At 47.1% G+C, this 22,798-nt stretch overlaps 1 protein-coding gene across 1 annotated transcript in view; it reads right to left on the bottom strand.

Annotated features, from left to right (window-relative positions):
* The window catches only part of gpm6ab (glycoprotein M6Ab), a 282,952-nt gene that overhangs the window by 29,193 nt on the left and 230,961 nt on the right, over window positions 1-22,798 (bottom strand). The window contains exons 4-6 of the mRNA XM_078215460.1: window positions 14,288-14,441; window positions 13,061-13,137; window positions 6,268-6,333 (exon numbers count right to left, since the gene is read on the bottom strand). Coding sequence (XP_078071586.1) covers window positions 6,268-6,333; window positions 13,061-13,137; window positions 14,288-14,441 — 297 coding nt within the window. The remainder of the gene's footprint in view (window positions 1-6,267; window positions 6,334-13,060; window positions 13,138-14,287; window positions 14,442-22,798) is intronic.

The following is a 22,798-nucleotide window of genomic DNA, read 5'->3' as shown; positions in this document are numbered from 1 at the left end:
TAAAATACTCTGTCAGAGAGTCAGTGCAGACTCTATGGGCTGAATGGCCTCTTTCTGCACTGAAGGGTTCCATGATTCTGTACTCTAATGTTCATAGCGTTCCTGTGGCTGCTATTGGGATGAAAATGTTATGATTAGTGGCTAAATGCCTCCACCAAAATTATGGTTGCTTTATGGATAAGTTTAATAATTAGTGTTACAAGGAGGCTTACATTAACACTGCAATGAAGTGACTGTGGAAATCCCCTAGTCGCCACCTGTTCAGGCACACCGAGGGAGAATTTAGTATGGCCAATGCACCTAACCAGCACGTCTCTCGGACTGTGGTAGGAAACCCACTCAGACACGGGGAGAACGTGCAGACTCCGCGCAGACAGCAAACCAAGCCGGGAATCAAACCCGGGTCCCTGGCGCTGTGAGACAGCAGTGCTAACCACTGTGCCACCGTTCCGATATTAGGCAAACACAAAGGTGGCCAGAGTAATACCTTGGCACGTGTATAATTCTCTGTTATTATCCCTCCTAATGCACAACACAAGTAATATTGACCCAGGGTACGTCAGTAAACGCAGACACTTGGTTGGGTGTATTGTGAACGTGGCTGTGATTTTTTGACAGCAAGGGTCCTTTTTCCAGGCAGCAGCTTCTCAACCTCAGCCAGGATGGTACGGTGGCACAGTGATCAGCACTGCTGCCTCACAGCGCCAGGGACTTGGGTTCGATTCCCGGCTTGGATCACTGTCTGTGTGGAGTTTGCACGTTCTCCCCGTGTCTGCGTGGGTTTCCTCCAGGTGCTCCGGTTTCCTCCCACATTCTGAAAGATGTGCTAGTTAGGTGCTTTGACCCAAACAGGCGGCGGGCAGACTGTGGCGACTCGAGGAATTTCACACTAGCTTCATTGCAGTGTTAATGTAAACCTTACTTGTGACGAATAAACTTAAACTTTAAATGAAGGGTGGCACCAGGCAAGAGAGCCGACATGTTACCAGCCTGAGAATGGAAGCACAAACTGCCAAGTGACTTGGCCGCGCTCTCACCTGCTGAAGCCGACAACTGGGATCAGGGTCAGTGACAGCCTGTGTGCACAGTATGAAATATAATACACCATCTAACCCTGTGGTGGAAGTGCCATCTATCTGGGCAGTGAGCAGCTGGCAACAGACAAGGTTGCTTTATGGATAGAATTGGAGAAAAATAGCTCCAGCCATGCATAAGCCTCGGTGATTATAACCCACAAATCTTCGCTGCCAGAGAAACCCGCAGCATGGTGAGATTGAAGATATTAAAAGAAAATAACCCTACTCCACTCAACTGCTGTTCAAAATGGAAGGTAGCGACCTAATAGTGCTTCAGTTGACAGCGCTGAGTCCCCTGCTTGCGCTGTGTAATTATTACTTTTGCCTGCATTCAAATTTATTCAAATCGGCAATTCTTGCACCGCTTGATTGGAGCATTGTGTCATCATCGAATCAAGCCACACAGCAGTAAGTCTTTGAGCTCATCCTATCTGTGCCAGCTCCTTCAAACATTAAACCTGCTCTCCGCCCCCGACAAAGCCCTGACATTCTTGACAGGATATTTAACCATTTTCTCCAAGCCTTATTTACACAGCTACATACCTTTTTAAAAAAAATATTCATTCACGGCATGTGGACGACATCAGAAAGGCGAGAATTTATTGCCTCTTGTCTCGTGGTTTTGTACAATGTGGAGGGGCTTGTTGGAGCCACTCCTGAGGTCAACTCAGAGTCAATCAGATTTGATATGGAACTAAAGGGGCATCTGGACAAATACGCAAATAAGATGGGAATAGAGGGATATGGACCCCGGAAGGGTAGGGGGATTTTAGCTCAGGTGGGCAGCATGGTCAGTGCAGGCTTGGAGGGCCGAAGGGCCTGTTCCTGTGCTGTAATTTTCTTTGTTCTAAAGTCAAATGTAGGCCAGATTAAGTAAGGAAGCTAGGTTTCCTTCTCCAAGTAAGTTACTGAACGATTTGGGTTTTTACAACAATCCACAGCTCTATGGTCACTGCTACTGATTTGCAGTTATTTCTAAACTTAGCAAAATCAGGTTGACTTCTCAAACTTCCAAGGTGGGATTGGAACTCATTCCTTCTGGTTGTATCACAGCTCAGTATGGCTCCTGCTCTGTCCAAGACCACAAGAAACTACAAAAGTCCGTGAGCGAAGCCCAGTCCATCACTCAAACCAGCCTCCCATCCATTGATGCAGTTTACACTTCCTGCTGCCTTGGAGAAGCAGCCAGCATAATCAAGGACCCCACGCACCCCGGTCATTCTCTCTTCCATTTTCGTCCATCGGGAAAAAGATACAAAAGTCTGAGGGCAATCAATCAAGATTCTCTGAAGGTTAACGTGCAGGTTCATTCTGCAGTTCGGAAGGCAAATGCAATGTTAGCATTCATGTCGAGAGGGCTAGAATACAAGAACAGGGATGTACTTCTGAGGCTACATAAGGCTCTGGCCAGACCCCATTTGGAGTTTTGTGAGCAGTTTTGGACCCCGTACCTAAGGAAGGATGTGCTGACCTTGTAAAGTGTCCAGAGGACGTTCACAAGAATGATCCTTGGAATGGAGAGCTTGTTGTTTGAGGAATGGTTGAGGACTCTGGGTCTGTATTCATTGGAGTTTAGAAGGATGAGGAGGGGTCTTATTGAAACTTACAGGATGCTGCAAGGTCTGGATAGAGTGGACGTGGAGAGGATGTTTCCACTAGTAGGAAAAACTAGAACCTGAGGGCACAACCTCAGGCTAAAGGGACGATCCTTTAAAACAGAGATGAGGAGGAATTTCTTCAGCAAGAGAGCGGTGAATCTGTGGAAATCTTTGCCGCAGAAGGCTGTGGAGGCCAGGTCATTGAGTGTCTTTAGGACAGAGATAGACAGCTTCTTGATTAATAAGGGGACCAGGGGTTATGGGGAAAAGGCAGGAGAATGGGGATGAGAAAATTATCAGCCATGATTGAATGGTGGTGCAGACTCGATGGGCTGAGTGGCCTAATTCTGCTCCTATGTCTTATGGTCTTTGGTCAATCACTTTAAATCCATGCACCCTTATCACTGACCTCTCTCTGAAGGTTAATAGGCCCTCCTCACCCACTCTATCCAGACAGCTCACAATTTTGTACATCACAATCAAATTTCCCCTCAGCCTCCTTCACCTGGAGAAGAACAACCCCAGCCTATCGAATCTCTCAGAGCTGCAACCTTCCAGTCCTCTGCACCCTCTCTAATGTGGTTACATCCTTTTTTCAATGAGGTGACCAGAACTGCATACAGCACTCAAGATGTGACCTGACTAATGCTTTATATGATTCAGCTTATATTCTGTGCTTGGCTAACAATTGAAAGGATTCATTTGAAAGAGCGGCATGGACAAGTTGGGCCGAAGGGCCTGTTTCCATTCTGTAAATCTCTATGACTCTATGATTCCATTTACCTTCCACACCATCTTATCAACATGTCCTTATCCCTTCAGGGATCTGTAGACATTCACTCATAGTGAGAGGAGTTGAGTACAGGAGCAGAGATGTCTTGCTGCAATTATACAGGGCCTCAGTGAGGCCACACCTGGAATATTGTGTGTAATATTGGTCTCCTTATCAGAGAAAGGATATTCTTGCTCTAGAGGGAGTGCAGAGAAGGTTCACCAGACTGATTCCTGAGATGGCAAGACTGATGGATAAGGAGAGATTGAGTTGGTTAGGAAATCCCAGCCAGCATCTTTTTGCTTTTAAGATCAAAAAGAATACATCTTGGGGAGACGGCATGAAATGACTGATGTATACAATGCATAGTTGCAAGATTATGAAGGAATTTCCCTCAGAAATCTTTAGGCCTGGTGGCGATGTATTGGGTTGAAATTCCTTTCACAATAGGAATTTGGCATGATTTAGGCTCTGCTAAAACATTTAAATTGTTTAATTTAAAATAAATGGCACCATAGATGTTTCTGTTTAGAAGTACCCTACGGTGGCACAATGGTTAGCACTGCTGCCTCACAACACCATGGATCCGGGTTCGATTTCCAGCTTGGGTCACAGTCTGTGTGAAGTCTGCAAGTTCTCCCCCATGTCTCCGTGGGTTTCCTCCCACAGTCCGAAAGACGTGTTGGTTAAGTGCATTGGCCACGGTAAATTCTTCCTCAGTGTGGTAACTCGGGGATTTTCACAGTAACTTCATTGCAGTGTTACTGTAAGTCTACTTGTGACACTTATTAAATTTTTTTAAAAACTAAAAACAATGGCCGTGATTCTCCCCTTCTGCTGCGCGAATGCTTTAGCGCAGCCAGCCAGGAGATTCTCACGTCGACCGATTAGCGAGTTTTGCACATCCGTCCACTCTCCGCTAGCGTCTCCCAGCGCCGGATTCTCCCTCAGTGTACCCGAACAGGCGCTGGAGTGTGGCGACTGTGGAGTGTGGAGTGTGTTTGCGTGGGTTTCCTCCGGGTGCTCCGGTTTCCTCCCACAGTCCAAAGATGTGCGGGTTAGGTTGATTTGCCATGCTAAAAATTGCCCTTAGTGTCCTGAGATGCGTAGGTTAGAGGGATTAGTGGGTAAATATGTAGGGATATGGGGGTAGGGCCTGGGTGGGATTGTGGTCAGTGCAGACTCGATGGGCCGAATGGCCTCTTTCTGTACGGTAGGGTTCCTATGATTCTATGACTAGGGGATTTTCACAGTAACTTCATTGCAATGTTAATGTAAACCTACTTGTGACAATAATAAATAAATAAATAGCATTTGTTGTAGTACACGCATTTGCTTGGAGCGAACAAGTGTACATTCATTAAAGTCGTCTGCTGGAGCTGATTTTACTGGTTTTCCACCACAGCGACAATTAAATTCTACAGCCGAGTTCCATGTTCAGACTCCGATGTGCTGCACCAACAGCTAAAGGTCATTGACTTGAGGAGATTATTCCCCTTCTGTTACTCTTGTCCATGGGCGCAACCTGGCCTGCTGAGTGCTTCTGGCAATTTGACCCACAGACAGAGGGAGCAGAGAGATGAAAAGATGTTCGACTAATTTCGCACCTTCTATAACTCATCGCGGTTAGTTCGTAAGACTGGTTTATTTCACTATAAACCGCCGTGCCTGACATTCGCCCATTGCTCTATCCATGAGACAGGCCAAGATGTCTTGTGTCGTGAAGGCCACCTTAGAGAACGCTTACCTGAAGATCAGAGGCCGAATGCCCGTGACCGCTCGTGAGTAATGCCACGGGCATTCAGCCTCTGATCTTCGGGTAAGCGTTCTCCAAGGTGGCCTTCACGACACACGACAGCGCAGAATCGCTGAGCAGAGACTGATAGCCAAGTTCCGCACACATGAGGACGGCCTCAACCGGGATCTTGGGTTCATGTCAGACTATCTGTAACCCCCACGACTTGCCTGGGCTTGCAAAATCTCACTAACTGTCCTGGCTGGAGACAATAAACATCTCTTTAACCTGTGCTTAACCCTCTCTCCACTCACATTGTCTGTACCTTTAAGACTTCATTACCTGTAAAGACTCGCATTCCAACCATTAGTTTGTAAATTGAGTTTGTGTCTTTATATATGCCCTGTTTGTGAACAGAACTGAGCTCCCACTCACCTGGTGAAGGGGCAGCGCTCCGAAAGCTAGTGGCTTGTGCTACCAAATAAACCTGTTGGACTTTAACCTGGTGTTGTGAGACTTCTTACGGTAATTGGTTTCCACCCAGGTTATGTGTGTATCTGGACATAATCGCAAAGAAACATTCTCCAGGCCTGCATATCTCCTAATCAAAGCAAGGCAGTTCTCCCCAGAAGAGCTTTCCGCTCACTCCTAGCTGTGTCAGGTAAAATATAATTACAGCAGAGATGGCAATCAAACTTTGAGCCATGCTGCTTTCAAAGTACTGATTGATTGAAGCTCGAGCAGCTACCACTGAGATTGTCTTCTGTGACAGAATTAATCTTCATGTGGTTGAAGTCAATATGTTTTTCCTGTCATAGAAACGCCATCCCACGCCATAGCGGAACCCATCATTTTCACTGCTGTTGTAAGTCCCGGTTACTGGGGATTTATATCTGTCTCCCTGAGACAACAAATGCAGTTATTTGGAAATTTCCCATTGATCTGAGTACATTGGCTGTTGAGATTGTGTACATTTACATGGGACAAAACGGCCTTAAAGAACTGAACTGACTTCATCACTGTGCCCCTCTGTATGCGAGTCACGCTTCTCCTTAAGACCGACGGTAGACCCCGTTTTGCACTCACCATAGCAATGACTGCCGCTCCTGCTCCAGCCAGGGCCACAATGAACAAATGGAACGTCATGTTCAGCTAGGTGAAAAAGAGAAATGTCATGAGAGGCCCATGCTGTAGATCACCAGGGAATCAAACGTTCTGTAAAAACATGGCAGCGATGAAACTCAGCTCTGCGACACCTATTATTCACCCAACAACTCGTCTGATTTGCTTCCTTCAAGGAGCAACTTAATCGGGCACTCTTTATACAAACACACTTCACCAAATTGCTTTGTAGAATTTCAACACAAGTGTACGCATGTCCATGCCTACTCTTAATCATTCCAAACATATTTGCTGCCTTCCTGACCACCCGCTCGCTTGCTGCATGCTCTCCCAGGTTTAACTCCCTTTCAAATAACACTACACAGCTTCCCTCTGTGCCTCTTGTGGCTTTCTCTAACAGGCTCATTGAGATACTCGGCGCTGCTTTGTCACGAGCAGCATGTTTGCCCCTTTCCACTCTGATCACCCGATATGCCTGCTGGTAGCTGATGATGCCAATTTTCTTGCTCTCTAACCATCTCTGTAATCTCCTCCAGCCCCACAACCCTTGAAGATATCTGCGCTCCTCTTAATTGTGGCCTCATGAGAATCCCTGATTTAATCATGACAGCATTGATGGCTGTGCCTTCAGCTACTCAGGCCCTAAGCTCCCAAGATGTCTTTCCTCCGCCTCTCTGCTTCTTTAAGATACTTAACACCTACCTCTTTGGCCAAACCTTTGGCTACCTGACCTAGCATCTCCTTAGTGGCTCAGTGTGACACTTTGTTTTCTAACACTTTTGTAAAGAGACCTGGAGGGGGTTATCCCACCCCACCCGCCATGGGAATCGGAGTGGGTGGGGGATGGGGGGACGGACCATGCAAAGGCCCGTTGACCCTAGTTCTGGACTCCCCCATCATTGGGAACATTCATTCTGAATCTACACTGTCTAAACCTGTTAGAATTTTATAAGTTTCTGTGAGATCCCCTCTCACTCTTCTAAACTCCAATTAATATAATTCTAACCGACTTAGTCTCTCCTCATGTGACAGACCTGCCATAGAAATCATAGAAACCCTACAGTGCAGAAGGAGGCCATTCAGCCCATCGAGTCTGCACCGACCACAATCCCACCCAAGCCCTACCCCCACATATTTACCCGCTAATCCCTCTAACATACGCATCTCAGGACTCTAAGGGGCAATTTTTAACCTGACCAATCAACCTAACCCGCACATCTTTGGACTGTGGGAGGAAACCAGAGCACCCGGAGGAAACCCACGCAGACACGAGGAGAATGTGCAAACTCCACACAGACAGTGACCCGAGCCGGGAATCGAACCCGGGACCCTGGAGCTGTGAAGCAGCAGTGCTAACCACTGTGCTACCGTGCCGCCATCCCAGGAATCAGCCTGGAAAGCCTTCACTGCACACCCTCTACAGCAAGGTCATCCTTCCTCAGATAAGGACACCAAAATTGCACACAATACTCCAGGTGTGGCCTCACCAAGGCCCTATACAATTGCAGGAAAACATCCCTATTCTTATACTCAAATCCTCTCGCAATGAAGGCCAACACCCCATTTGCCTTATTCACTGCCGGCTGTACCTGCACGCTTACTTTCAGCGACTGATGCATAAGGACACGAAGATCTTCCTCAATATTCACCTCTCTCAATTTACATCCATTCAAATAATTATCTGCCCTCCTATTAGTGCTACCAAAGTGGATAACCTCGCATTTATCCACATTGTAATAAATCTGTCAAGCCTATGCGCACTCAGCCTGTCTAAATCACGCTGAATCATCTCTGCATCCTCCTCAAAGCTCAGTCTCCCACCCAATTGAGTTTAAAGCCCTCTCTGCACCACCCCAGCAATATGACTCACCAGAACACTGGTCACAGTAGAGTTCAGATGAAGACCATCCCAACAGTACATCTCCCACTTTCCACAGTACAGGTGAATCAAAAGCTATTTTTCTCATGCCAATCTTTGATTCACACATTGGCCTCTTTAATTTTATTTACCCTGCACCAATTTGCTTGAGATTCAGGTAATGATCTGGAGATAATGACCCTTCAGGTTTTGCTTTTTAATTTATCTCCTAGTTGTCCATAATGCCGATGAGAAACCCCTTTTCTAGTCTTACTCGTGTTTTTTCACAAACATGGACTATAACAACAGGATCTTCCCTGCACTACAATTCCTGAATAGCTCTAAATAGATATCCTCAACCTTGGCACCAGGCAGGCAACATATCCATCTAGATTCACGCTCTCAACTGCAGACAGTTGTGTCAATCCCCTTGACAATACTGTCCCCTGCTTTCACTACCTTCCTATTAATCCCCCTGTTTGAATAGTTTCTTTCACCATGGTGCCATGGAAAGTTCACTCACTCATTCTATGGCCCTCACTTTCATCCCCACAATGTGCAAGAAACTTGAACCCTCTGGACACTTTCAAAGTCTGTGGCTCTTCTATGTCTACCCTCTCAGTCCCCTTACTTGCCTCACTCACAGTCACACTCACATTTCCCTGACCACTGAACAAAGCAGAAGATCCTCACCTAAGTGGTGTGAATCACATCCTAAACACGGTTACTTTTCATAGAATCCTATAGTGCAGAAGGAGGCCATTCGGCCCACCGACCACAATGCTACCCTGGCCCTATCCTCATAACCCCATGCATTTACCCTAATTAGTCACTGTGACAGTAAGGGGCAATTTAGAAATAGACATAGAACAGTACAGCACAGAACAGGCCCTTCGGCCCACGATGTTGTGCCGAGCTTTATCTGAAACCAAGATCAAGCTATCCCACTCCCTATCATCCTGGTGTGCTCCATGTGCCTATCCAATAACCGCTTAAATGTTCCTAAAGTGTCTGACTCCACTATCACTGCAGGCAGTCCATTCCACACCCCAACCACTCTCTGCGTAAAGAACCTACCTCTGATATCCTTCCTATATCTCCCACCACGAACCCTGTAGTTATGCCCCCTTGTAATAGCTCCATCCACCCGAGGAAATAGTCTTTCAACGTTCACTCTATCTATCCCCTTCATCATTTTATAAACCTCTATTAAGTCTCCACTCAGCCTCCTCCACTCCAGAGAGAACAGCCCTAGCTCCCTCAACCTTTCCTCATAAGACCTACCCTCCAAACCAGGCAGCATCCTGGTAAATCTCCTCTGCACCCTTTCCAGCGCTTCCACATCCTCCTTTATAGTGAGGTGACCAGAACTGCATACAATATTCCAAATGTGGTCTCACCAAGGTCCTGTACAGTTGCAGCAGAACCCCACGGCTCTTAAACTCCAACCCCCTGTTAATAAAAGCTAACACACTATAGGCCTTCTTCACAGCTCTATCCACTTGAGTGGCAACCTTTAGAGATCTGTGGATATGGACCCCAAGATCTCTCTGTTCCTCCACAGTCTTCAGAACCCTACCTTTGACCCTGTAATCCACATTTAAATTTGTCCTACCAAAATGAATCACCTCACATTTATCAGGGTTAAACTCCATTTGCCATTTTTCAGCCCAGCTTTGCATCCTATCTATGTTTCTTTGCAGCCTACAACAGCCCTTCACCTCATCCACTACTCCACCAATCTTGGTGTCATCAGCAAATTTACTGATCCACCCTTCAGCCCCCTCCTCTAAGTCATTAATAAAAATCACAAAGAGCAGAGGACCAAGCACTGATCCCTGCGGCACTCCGCTAGCAACCTGCCTCCAATCCGAAAATTTTCCATCGACCACCACCCTCTGTCTTCGATCAGACAGCCAGTTACCTATCCAATCGGCCAACTTACCTATCCAATCGGCCAATTTAGCATGGCCAATCCACCTAACCTGCACATCTTTGGACTGAAGGAGGAAAGCAGTGCACCTGGAGGAAACCCACGCAGACATGTGTAGAACATGCAAACTCCACACAGACAGTCCGGAATCGAACCTTGATCACTGGTACTGTGAGGCAGCAGTGCTAACCCCACTGTGCCACAATGCTGCTGTGTGGAGTTTGCACATTCTCTGTGTGGAGTTTGCACATTCTCCCCGTGTCTGCGTGGGTTTCCTCCGGGTGCTCCGGTTTCCTTCTTCAGTCCAAAGATGTGCAGGTTAGGTGGATTGGCCATGCTAAATTGCCCCTTACTGTCAGGGTGGCTAGCTTGGGTAAATGCATGGGATTATGGGTTAAGGCCTGGGTGGGATTATTGTTGGAGCAGACTGGATGGGCCAACACGGTACACGGTAGTGTCTCTATGGTGTGACCGCCTCCTGGAACAAAGTTGCTCCCTCCCTCATGTATCACAGTGTCTGCAGCTCGGCCTCCATCTCAGTGACTCTGAGCCGAAGCCTCTCTTGCCGCAGATCCTTCCTGCAGATGTGTTTGTTCTGGATCACACTGGTATCCAGGAATTCACACATTCTGCTGTCACAGCACACCATCTGTCCTGCCACCTTTATTATGTATTATTGCTGAAAAAAAAGAGATGTGCTGTCAAAATCTTTTGTCTTGTACTCATCTGGATAGATTTGCAAGAATTCCAATTGTAAAGGGAGCACCAATTTATGCTGTATGAGAAAAGAATGCCGATTGGATTGGTTCTCCAGTTCTGTACTACCAAATGACTATTATGTTTTCATTAATTAATTATATTTTCTTAAGTAATTTAGAAATAATAAACCCGACTATTCCCAATGAGCTCGTCTACATCTGGTCAATCTCACGAATACTAATAAAACCTTACAATTACTAATACATGACCTGAGCTTTTAAACAAAGGAAGCAAAATACTCATAGAGTAATCATTTAGCTGCTTCCCTGCTTCCCGCATTCCCTAACTCACCAACTTCCCAAGTTCACACTCTGTGACGAGCCTCACTCAGTAATAAGCTGCTGCCTATGTGACTCATTCAGTTCTCAGCTCTAAGTTGACGTGATAACCAACAGCCAGTTACATCACATATGAACACAGGAATAATGTGAAGTTAAAATGAAGCTAAACATGAAGCTGGCTCACGGCTCGGTGGCACAGTGGTTAGCACCGCTGCCTCACAACACCAGGGGCCCGGGTTCGATTCTGGCTTCAGGTCATAGAATCCCTATAGTGCAGAAGGAGGCTATTCAGCCCATCAAATCTACACCGACCACAATCCCACTCAGGCCCTATTCCCGTAACTCCACATATTTACCCTGATAATCCCCTGCCACTAGGATCAATTTAGCATGGGCAATCAACCTAACTGGCACTGTCTGTGTGGAGTTTGTACGTTCTCCCCATAAGAACATAAGAACATAAGAAATAGGAGCAGGAGTAGGCCATCTAGCCCCTCGAGCCTGCCCCGCCATTCAATAAGATCATGGCTGTTCTGACGTGGATCAGTACCACTTACCCGCCTGATCCCCATAACCCTTAATTCCCTTACCGATCAGGAATCCATCCATCCGCGCTTTAAACATATTCAGCGAGGTAGCCTCCACCACCTCAGTGGGCAGAGAATTCCAGAGATTCACCACCCTCTGGGAGAAGAAGTTCCTCCTCAACTCTGTCTTAAACCGACCCCCCTTTATTTTGAGGCTGTGTCCTCTAGTTTTAACTTCCTTACTAAGTGGAAAGAATCTCTCCGCCTCCACCCTATCCAGCCCCCGCATTATCTTATAAGTCTCCATAAGATCCCCCCTCATCCTTCTAAACTCCAACGAGTACAAACCCAATCTCCTCAGCCTCTCCTCATAATCCAAACCCCTCATCTCCGGTATCAACCTGGTGAACCTTCTCTGCACTCCCTCCAATGCCAATATATCCTTCCTCATATAAGGGGACCAATACTGCACACAGTATTCCAGCTGCGGCCTCACCAATGCCCCGTACAGGTGCATCAAGACATCCCTGCTTTTATATTCTATCCCCCTCGCAATATAGGCCAACATCCCATTTGCCTTCTTGATCACCTGTTGTACCTGCAGACTGGGCTTTTGCGTCTCATGCACAAGGACCCCCAGGTCCCTTTGCACGGTAGCATGTTTTAATTTGTTTTCATTGAGATAGTAATCCCATTTGTTATTATTTCCTCCAAAGTGTATAACCTCACATTTATCAACGTTATACTCCATTTGCCATATCCTCGCCCACTCACTCAGCCTGTCCAAATCTCTCTGCAGATCTTCTCCGTCCTCCACACGATTCACTTTTCCACTTATCTTTGTGTCGTCTGCAAACTTCGTTACCCTACACTCCGTCCCCTCCTCCAGATCATCTATATAAATGGTAAACAGTTGCGGCCCGAGTACCGATCCCTGCGGCACGCCACTAGTTACCTTCCTCCAACCGGAAAAACACCCATTTATTCCGACTCTTTGCTTCCTGTCGGATAGCCAGTCCCCAATCCACTTTAACACACTACCCCCAACTCCATGTGCCCTAATCTTCTTCAGCAGCCTTTTATGGGGCACCTTATCAAACGCCTTGTCTGCGTGAGTTTCCTCCGGGTGCTCCGGCTTCCTCCCACAGGTCAAAGATCTGCAGATTAGCTTGATTGGCCATGCTAATTACACCTTGGTGTCCCAGAATGTGGGGGATTTAGAGGCGAATACATGGAGTTATGGGGATTTAAGGTCTTGCTAGGATGCTCCCACCCCGATCTATACATCAACTACAGTGTTTTGAATTTATATTGTATCTTTAGCATGATTAAGCATCACCGAGGTGTTTATCGAATCAATGTTTATTACTATGAGCTGTAAACTCTGGGATGGACTTACATCATTGGATTGGCACAGCTTGCTGAAGTTCTCATTCAAGGTGCAGATGGTCTTCTGCTCATGAATAGGCACAATACCTGAAACAGAAACCTCTGTTAAACCTTCATCATTGGAAATCCACAATCTTCCTGTTGCTTCAAGAATACACCTCCAGCATTAGTGCCCCTGGTTCAGGCTGGGACATCTCGCTGTTGCCATCCACAGAAACCTGGCCATAGTAGCGCAGGGGACATTAGGAAAAAGAGAAAGCAATAAAGAGATGAAAAAAAAAGATTTACATTCGTACAGAGCACTTCATAACCACCGGATGTCTCACAGCTCTTTACAGCCAACTTAGTACTTTCCAAATGGCGTCACTGTTGTAATGTCGGAAAAGGGTCAACCAATTTATACCCAGTAAGCACCCACAAACAGTGACCAGTTAATCTCTGTTTGTGATATTGGTTGAGGGACAAATATTGACCAGGACACCAGGGATAACTCTTCCACCCTTTTCTGAAATAGTGGACTTTGGATCTTTTTCCATCCACCTCAGAGGGCAGACTAAGGCCTTGGTTTAATATCTCATCCTAAGGATGGCACTCTGACGGTGCAGCACCCTCTCGGGACTGCACCTGAGGTAGTGGGGCATGGATTCACAGCCTCCCGACTCAGAGGCGAGAGTGCTACCAAATGATCCACAGTTGACCAAAGACTAGCAGCTACAGCGTATCTTTCCTTAATCCATTGACACCTCAGAGTGCTTTATTTTTGCAGCATAGTCACTGCTGTTGTGATGTAGAAAATGCAGCAGTCAATTCCACACAGCAACGTCCCAAAAAGACAATGCAATAGTAGACCAGATGACCTGTTTTCATAGCGGTAACTGATGAATAAATATTAACCAGGACACCGGAGAGAATTCCTTTGCTCTTCTTCGAATGAGGGGAAGGCAGGACCACAGTTTAATCAATTATCTGAAAGGCAGCACGACTGATGGCGCAGCGCTCCCTCAGTGATACATTGGGCTTAATGTCAGCCTGAACTTTGTGTTCAAGTCTCCGGACTGCCACTTGATTCCACAAACTTCTTTCTCAGTGATAAGAGTATTGCCGACTTTAGCCTTAAGAAGCGGTGGAGGGAGGGGGCGAAGGGTGCGAGGAAGGAGAGAGATGATGACCATTCACATCAAAGCGTCAGCGCTCCTACACATTTTTATTCCACCGCTCAGCTCGAGCTGTTACGTACCAAACTGACGGAGATCAAAGCAGAGATCGGTGGACTCCATGATGGTGACGTTCTGGCACAGCGTCCAGATGTTGAAGTACATGAAGACAGGCAGCGAGGTGAAAGCTGTCACACCCAACCATGCCAGCATGAAGATATAGGTCAGCATGATAAACTGAAATAGAGAATAGGCATGCTTAGAATAAGGAGATGTGGTTTATTTCCTGCAGTTAACATTGCATATCCTCAAGGTAGAATAGACAGACCTTGCTCTTCTGTCCTCTAGTACTCTAGTATTCCTGCAATATGGGGTGGCACGGTGGCACAGTGGTTAGCACTGCTGCCTCACAGCACCAGGGACCCGGGTTCGAGTCTGCCCATGTTCTCCCCGTGTCTGCTTGGGTTTCCTCCGGCTGCTCTGGTTTCTTCCGGCAGTCTAAAGGACATGCTGGCTAGGTGCATTGACCATGCTAAATTCTCCCTCAGTGTACCCGAACAGGCACAGGAGTGTGGCAATTCGGGGATTTTCACAGTAACTTCATTGCAGTGTTAATGTAAGTCTACTTGTGACTAATTATAAAAATAATAATAATTAAGTATTCCTGTGTTCCAAACATCTCCCTGAACCTTACAAGCTCTCTGAAGACTAAATCTGTTGTGCAGAAGTTAACTGCTCTCACTGTTATTTTGCTTTCCTCAATTTGATGCAGGTACAACACACGTATTTGAAAATGTACACAGCAAGAACATTTTCAACATCAATCTTCTGGGTGGCACAGTGGCACAGTGATTAACACCTGCTGCCTCACAGTGCCAGGGGCCCGGGTTCAATTCCGAGCTTTTCTGGGCGTGTGGAGTCTGCATGTTCTTCCCGTGTCTGTGTGGGTTTCCTTCCACAGTCCAAAGATGTGCGGGTTGGGTTGATTGACCATGCTAAATTATCCCTAGTGTCAGGGCGACTAGCAGGGTAAATACATGGGGTTACGGGAATAGGGCTGGGTGGGATTGTGGTCGGTGAAGACTCAATGGGCCGAATGGCCTCCTTTCTGCACTGTCAGGGATTCTATGATTCTAAACTAAAAATGAAGATAGTATGTTTTTAATGCCTTCCTTACTGATTTTTTTTTCTTGAGTTGTCCTTTTATTTGCAAATAAAAAGAAACAGCTGCATGCAGCCAGCTTTCTTTCCATTCATTAGTGTGTACGAAATGAGAGCAGAAGTAGACCACTTGGCCCCTTGAGCCTGCTCCGTCATTCAGTAAGATCATGGCCGATCTGTTGGTGTTTTGAATTCTACATTCCCAGCTCCCCCCAATAGCCTTTAATTCCAATGCCTAACAAGAATCCATCCATCTTTGCCTTAAAATATTCAGTGACCCCCACCTCCACTGCCTTCTAAGGCAGAGAATTCCAAAATTGCACAAACCCTTGAGAGAAAAAAAGCATTCTCCTCACCTCAGTCCTAAAAAGGCAACCCTAATTTTAAATCAGTGCCCACTATTTCTGAACTCACTCACAAGAGGAAACATCCATTCCACGTCCACCTTGCCTAGACAGTTCATGATGTTACATAGTTACATAGAACATAGAACAGTACAGCACAGTACAGGCCCTTCGGCTCATGATGTTGTGCCGAGCTTTGTCTGAAACCCAGATCAAGCTATTTCCTCCCTAACATTCCGAAGTACTCCATGTGCCTATCCAATAGCTTCTTAAATGTTCCTAAAGTTTCTGACTCCACTATCCCTGCAGGCAGTCCATTCCACACCCCAGCCACTCTCTGAGTAAAAAACCTACCTCGGACATCCTTCCTATATCTCCCACCATGAACCCTATAGTTATGCCCCCTAGTTACCGCTCCATTCACCCGAGGAAATAGTCTTTGAACGTTCACTCTATCTATCCCCCTCATCATCTTAGAAACCTCAATCAAGAAATTTTAAAATTCATTTATGGGACATGGGCATCGCTGGCCGGCTGGCATTTATTGCTCATCCCTCGTTGCCTTTGTTCAGAGGGCAGTTGAGAGTCAACCACACTGCTGTGGATCTGAAGTCACATGTAGGCCAGACCAGGTAAGGATGGCAGATTTCCTGCCCTGAAGGACATTAATGAACCAGATGGGTTTTTCCGACAATCGACAATGATTTCATGGTCATCAGTACATTCTTAATTTCAGATATATTTTTATTGAATTCAAATTCCACCATCTGCCATGGTGGGATTTGAACCCAGGTCCCCAGAACATTAGCTGAGTTTCTGGATTAATAGGCCAGTGATAATACCACTCGGCCATCGCCTCCCCAAGGTGCCCCTCATTGCTTTAGATTCCAGTGGAAATAAGCCCATCTTCTCAACCTTTCTTCATTAGACAACCCGCTCATTCCGGGTATCAATCTAGAAAAGTTCCTCTGAACCCCTCCGATGCATGGCACAGACAGAATTACCATCACACTGTGTGATATTTGGGTCTCATTCCTCAAGGGTTTTTGCACCCTGTCAAATGTTAGAGAGACCATAACACTGAAGAAAACTGGAGGGAAAATTACTGAGTCCCAGAATGAACATTTACAGCAAAGAAGAAACTCATCATGTCTCTGCTACCTCTAGATCTTTTTTATTCTTTCACAGGATGTTGCTAATCCCGGCAGGCCAGCATTTATCGCCCAGCACCACAGAAAGGAGCTGAGGCCAAAACGTTGTCTGATTTCAAGAAGAAATTAGATATAACTCTTGGGGCTAAAGGGATCAAGGGATATGGGGGGAAGGGGGGAATCAGGATATTGAATTTGATAATCAGCCATGATCAAAATGAATGACAGAGTCACCTCAAAGGACCTACTCCTGCTTCTAGTTTCGATCTCTAATTTCCCTTAACTTGTTTAGAGTTCCACACTTTCACATATTCTTATCTATGTCATACATTAGTATATCCCATATGTTAACCCTTTATATTGGGGAGGTGGAGGCGGTGGCATAATGGTATTGTCACTGGACTAGTAATCCAGAGAACCAGGTTAATGACTTGTTAGGCCATTTCTGAGGGCATTTAAGAGTCAATCATAGTGCTGTGGGTCTGTAGGCCAGGCTAGGTGAGGGTGTCAGATTTCCTTCCATTAATGAACCAGATTTTATTTTTACAATAATTGACATTGGTTTAATTGTCACATAAGACTTTTAAATTGCATTTCTTTATTGAATTTCAATTGAGGGAATCGAACCCAGGTCCCCAGAACATTAACCTGGTTCTCTGGAATACTAGTCCAGTGACAATATCATTAGGCCACCGCCTCCACCTCCCCAGTATAAAGGGTTAACATATGGGATATACTAATGTATGACATAGATAAGAATATGTGGAAGTGTGGAACTCTAACAAATATACTACTGACATTAGTCAGATACCAGAGAATGTGTGCAGTCCGTTTACTAACCTAGGTTCACACCTAGAGTCGAAAGGTAGAAAGACCCATAGAGTCATAGAAAAGTTACATCACAGAAGGAGGCCATTCGGCCCATCTTGTCCATGGCAGTCTGAGGTTCCATCTTAAAACACTGCCCTTAAACTAGACAAAGCCACACAGATCTGCTTTCCCATCATTCTTTAACATTCTTATTTCTCTAACACTTGTGCAATTGCCTCTGTGGAGCCCAATTGGGTGGGGGTTGGGAGGGGGAGGGGGGATGTCCCCTCATGTCCCCTTATGGGTGGCATGGTAGCACAGTGGTTAGCACTGCTGCTTCACAGCTCCAGGGACCTGGGTTCGATTCCCAGCTTGGGTCACTGTCTGTGTGGAGTTTGCACATTCTCCTCGTGTCTGCGTGGGTTTCCCCCGGGTGCTCCGGTTTCCTCCCACAGTCCAAAGATGTGTGGGTTAGGTTGATTGGCCATGCTAAAATTGCCCCTTAGTGTCCTGAGATGCATAGGTTAGAGGGATTAGCGGGTAAATGTGTAGGGATATGGGGGGTAGGCCTTGTGGTTGGTGCAGACTCGATGGGCCAAATGGCCTCTTTCTGCACTGTGGGGTTTCTATGATTTCTATGATGTGTGTTGAGGGAGTGGGGGAAAGAATTGAGGCCTTTGAAGAGGGGGATTTGGCAGTGATGGAGGAGCAACCATTGGAGGGGGGGAACTTGCAGGCCTGGGGAGGGGCGGGTGGGCAGCAGTGAGGGGAGGAGTGCTGTCGATACTGCTGCTGAGGTTGCTGGCTGTGGTGGGGGGGTATGGAGAAGCCTCCAATGATTGTGCTGTGGGGTGGAGGGGCTGTGGGGAGAGCCCCTGATGATTGTGAGGTGCGAAGCCCCTGATGAATGTGCGATGGAGGGAGAAAGGGGAGGAGGGAAAAGCACTCGATACCTTAGTGGTGGTGGGGGTGGGGGGGGGGGTGCTGCTGGGGGAAGTTTTAAGTTTTTTTAAAGTTTATTTATTACATAGAACATAGAACATAGAACTGTACAGCACAGAACAGGCCCTTCGGCCCACGATGTTGTGCCGATCTTTATCTGAAACCAAGATCAAGCTATCCCACTCCCTATCATCCTGGTGTGCTCCATGTGCCTATCCAATAACCGCTTAAATGTTCCTAAAGTGTCTGACTCCACTATCACTGCAGGCAGTCCATTCCACACCCCAACCACTCTCTGCGTAAAGAACCTACCTCTGATATCCTTCCTATATCTCCCACCACGAACCCTATAGTTATGCCCCCTTGTAATAGCTCCATCCACCCGAGGAAATAGTCTTTGAACGTTCACTCTATCTATCCCCTTCATCATTTTATAAACCTCTATTAAGTCTCCCCTCAGCCTCCTCCGCTCCAGAGGGAACAGCCCCAGCTCCCTCAACCTTTCCTCATAAGACCTCCCCCCCAAACCAGGCAGCATCCTGGTAAATCTCCCCTGCACTCTTTCCAGCGCTTCCACATCCTTCTTATAGTGAGGTGACCTGAACTGCACACAATATTCCAAATGTGGTCTCACCAAGGTCCTGTACAGTTGCAGCATAACCCCACAGCTCTTAAACTCCAACCCCCTGTTAATAAAAGCTAACACACTATAGGCCTTCTTCACAGCTCTATCCACTTGAGTGGCAACCTTTAGAGATCTGTGGATATGGACCCCAAGATCTCTCTGTTCCCCCACAGTCTTCAGAACCCTACCTTTGACCCTGTAATCCACATTTAAATTAGTCCTACCAAAATGAATCACCTCACATTTATCAGGGTTAAACTCCATTTGCCATTTTTCAGCCCAGCTTTACATCCTATCTATGTCTCTTTGCAGCCTACAACAGCCCTCCACCTCATCCACTACTCCACCAATCTTGGTGTCATCAGCAAATTTACTGATCCACCCTTCAGCCCCCTCCTCTAAGTCATTAATAAAAATCACAAAGAGCAGAGGACCAAGCACTGATGCCTGCGGCACTCCGCTAGCAACCTGCCTCCAATCCGAAAATTTTCCATCGACCACCACCCTCTGTCTTCGATCAGACAGCCAGTTACCTATCCAATCAGCCAACTTTCCCTCTATCCCACACCTCTTCACTTTCATCATAAGCCGACCATGGGGGACCTTATCAAACGCCTTACTAAAATCCATGTATATGACATCAACTGCCCTACCTTCATCAACACACTTAGTTACCTCCTCAAAAAATTAGTCACAAGTAAGACTTACATTAACATTGCAATGAAGTTACTGTGACAATCCCCTCGTCACTACAGTCTGGCGCTTGTTCGGGTCAATGCACCTAACCATCACTTCTTTCAGAATGTGGGAGGAAACCGGAGCACCCGGAGGAAACCCACGCAGACACAGGGAGAACGTGCAGGCTCCACATAGACAGTGACCCAAGCCAGGAATCGAACCCTGGTCCCTGGCACTGTGCGGCAGCAATGCTAACCACTGTGCCACTGCGCCGCCCCTAGTTCCTGTTGATCAAAGCACACTTCAATGATGGTGGCTTGGCCTCTGTGGAACCCGCCTTGCCAGCTCTATCAGGTCCCGCCCTGCCAGATTGACAGCGTTTTTTCTCAGTGTGTCTCAAGATCTGATCTGAAACTCAACAATGCCTCTGTCGGGGGACACGTCAGTTTTCAGTCAGAGAATGACACTCTGACAAATTATTGGAGAATTCCGCCCATGACAGGGAATTTTCCCATCCCATCCGCAATGGGAATCATAGTGGGCGGGACAGGACTATGCAAAGGTCCATTGACCTCAGACGGAATTTTCCGGTTTTGGGGCGAGCGCGGCTGGAAGATCCCGTCCATGGTCTCCAAGTTACCATCTCCCCCAGTTACCTCATCAAAACCGCTCACATTTTAAACCAAGACTCAGGAGAATGAAATAAAAGACAAAGAGGTGATTCTCAAACGGGGGCCGTGTAGTGGACTTCCCGCTGCGTGCCACGTCCTCCGTGAGTCTTCGGCAGCTGGATTTCCGGCATAATTTATTTAAATTAGGATTTTAATGTATTTTAAATATTATTAATCGGCCCAGGACTGAAGTATCTGGGCCCGCGAGCGTCTCCTCCCAAGCCAGGTGTGGGTCACTTCAGCGAGGTTTACTATAGCTCTCCAGTAATGGGAACTGGCGGCCTGACCCCGCTGGAGGGAAGGGGGGCAATTGAGACCCCCAAGATGGTCTGGGGATTGCCAGCTTGGCAGTGCCAGCGTGGCCCCCCGGCATTACCTAAGGGGCAAAGTGGCAATGCCCGGGGGTATCTTGGCACTGCCCACCAGGCACGGGCAGTGCCAAGGAGGTGGGGCCTGATGGGGGGTGGGGTGACCTGTGGGGGAGTCACACTGCCAGTCTGCATGGGGATCGCAAGCAGAGGGAGGGAGGGAGGCCAGCAATTGGGGCTAGCCATCGGGGTGGAGTGGGGTTCAGCCTGCCAGGGTGGGGGTCGGGATTGCAGGCGGGATAGGGGTGAAGGGGCTGTCAGTGGGGGATGTGGAATCTGGAGATTGGGGCTGCTGGAGGAGGGGGGTTGGAGACCGAGGCCGGCCAGGCCATGTTCGAGGGGCCAGCGATTAGGCCATGGGGGGCTCGAAGGGGCAGCGATGTGGGGTTGTGGGACTGCCAGCGATTGGGAGGTCGGCAGTGTGGGGCTACTGGGCATGCCCCGTTCTCAGCGCTGACAGATCGGCGCACGTGCAGTGGCCTGCTCAGCGCTATGCTGCCGGCCTCTCCTGCGGGAATAGGCCCTGTCCTCTGATTTTTGGACTGATTCACGCCAGATTACTCTGCAGTGCACAGAGAATGGAAGATTCATTTTGTAATACGTATATAAAATATAATGTATATTATATACATACGTTACTGATTTAGATGAAGGAACTAAACGTAACATCTCCAAATTTGCAGATTATACAAAGCTGCGTGGGAGGTGAGCTACGAGGTGGATGCAAAGATGCTTCAGTGTGATTTGGACAAGCTGAGTGAGTGGCAGATGCAGCATAGTGTGGTTAAATGTGACGTTATCCAGTTTGGCAGCAAAAACTGGAAGGCAGATTATTATCTGAATGGCTGCGTGGGACGGTGGCACAGTGGTTAGCACTGCTACCTCACAACACCAGGGACCCGGGTTCGATTCCTGGCTTGGGTCACTGTCTGTGCAGAGTTTGCACGTTCTTCCCGTGTCTGCGTGAGTTTCCTCCGGGTGCTCTGGTTTCCTCCCACAGTCCGAATGACGTGCAAGTTTGGTGCATTGTCCATGCTAAATTTTCCCTCAGTGTACCCGAACAGGCGCTGGAGTGTGGCAACTAGAGGATTTTCACTTCAACTTCATTGCAGTGTTAATGTAAGCCTACTTGTGACTAACAAATAAACTTTACATCAAGATCCCATTGCAATCCTAGATAACCTTCTTCAGTGTCCACTATGCCATCAATCTTGGTGTCATCTGCAAACTTACTAACCATGCCTACTAAATTCTCATCCAAATCATTAATATAAATGACAAATAACATTGAACCCAGCACTGATCCCTGAGGCACACCACTGGTCACAGGCCTCCAGTTTGAAAAACAACCCTCTACAACCACCCTCTGTCTTCTGTCATCAAGCCAATTTTGTATCCATTTGGCTATCTCGCACTGGATCCCATGAGATTTAACCTTATGCAACCACCAACCATATGGCACCTTGAGTAAGGCCTTGCTAAAGTCCCTGTAGACAACATCAATTGCACTGCCCTTATCTACCTTCTTGGTTGCCCCTTCAAGAAACTCAATCAACTTTGTGAGACATGATTTTCCACTCACAAAGCCATGCTGACTGTCCCTAATCAGTCCTTGCCTCTCTGAATGCCTGTAGATCCTGCATCTCAGAATACCCTCTAATAACTTACTGAGTACAGATGTCAGGCTCACTGGCCTGTAGTTCCCAGGTTTTTCCCTGCAGCTCTTCTTAAACAAAGGCACAACATTTGCCACCCTCCAATCTTCAGGCACCACACCTGTAGCTGTTGGTGATTCAAATATCTCTGCTAGGGGACCCACAATTTCCTCCCTAGCCTCCCACATT

Source organism: Mustelus asterias, chromosome 6, assembly GCF_964213995.1.
Source record: "Mustelus asterias chromosome 6, sMusAst1.hap1.1, whole genome shotgun sequence".
In the NCBI taxonomy this organism is placed as follows: domain Eukaryota; kingdom Metazoa; phylum Chordata; class Chondrichthyes; order Carcharhiniformes; family Triakidae; genus Mustelus; species Mustelus asterias.
Note: the sequence above shows the minus strand (reverse complement) of the source record. Positions and strands in the feature narration are given on the sequence as shown.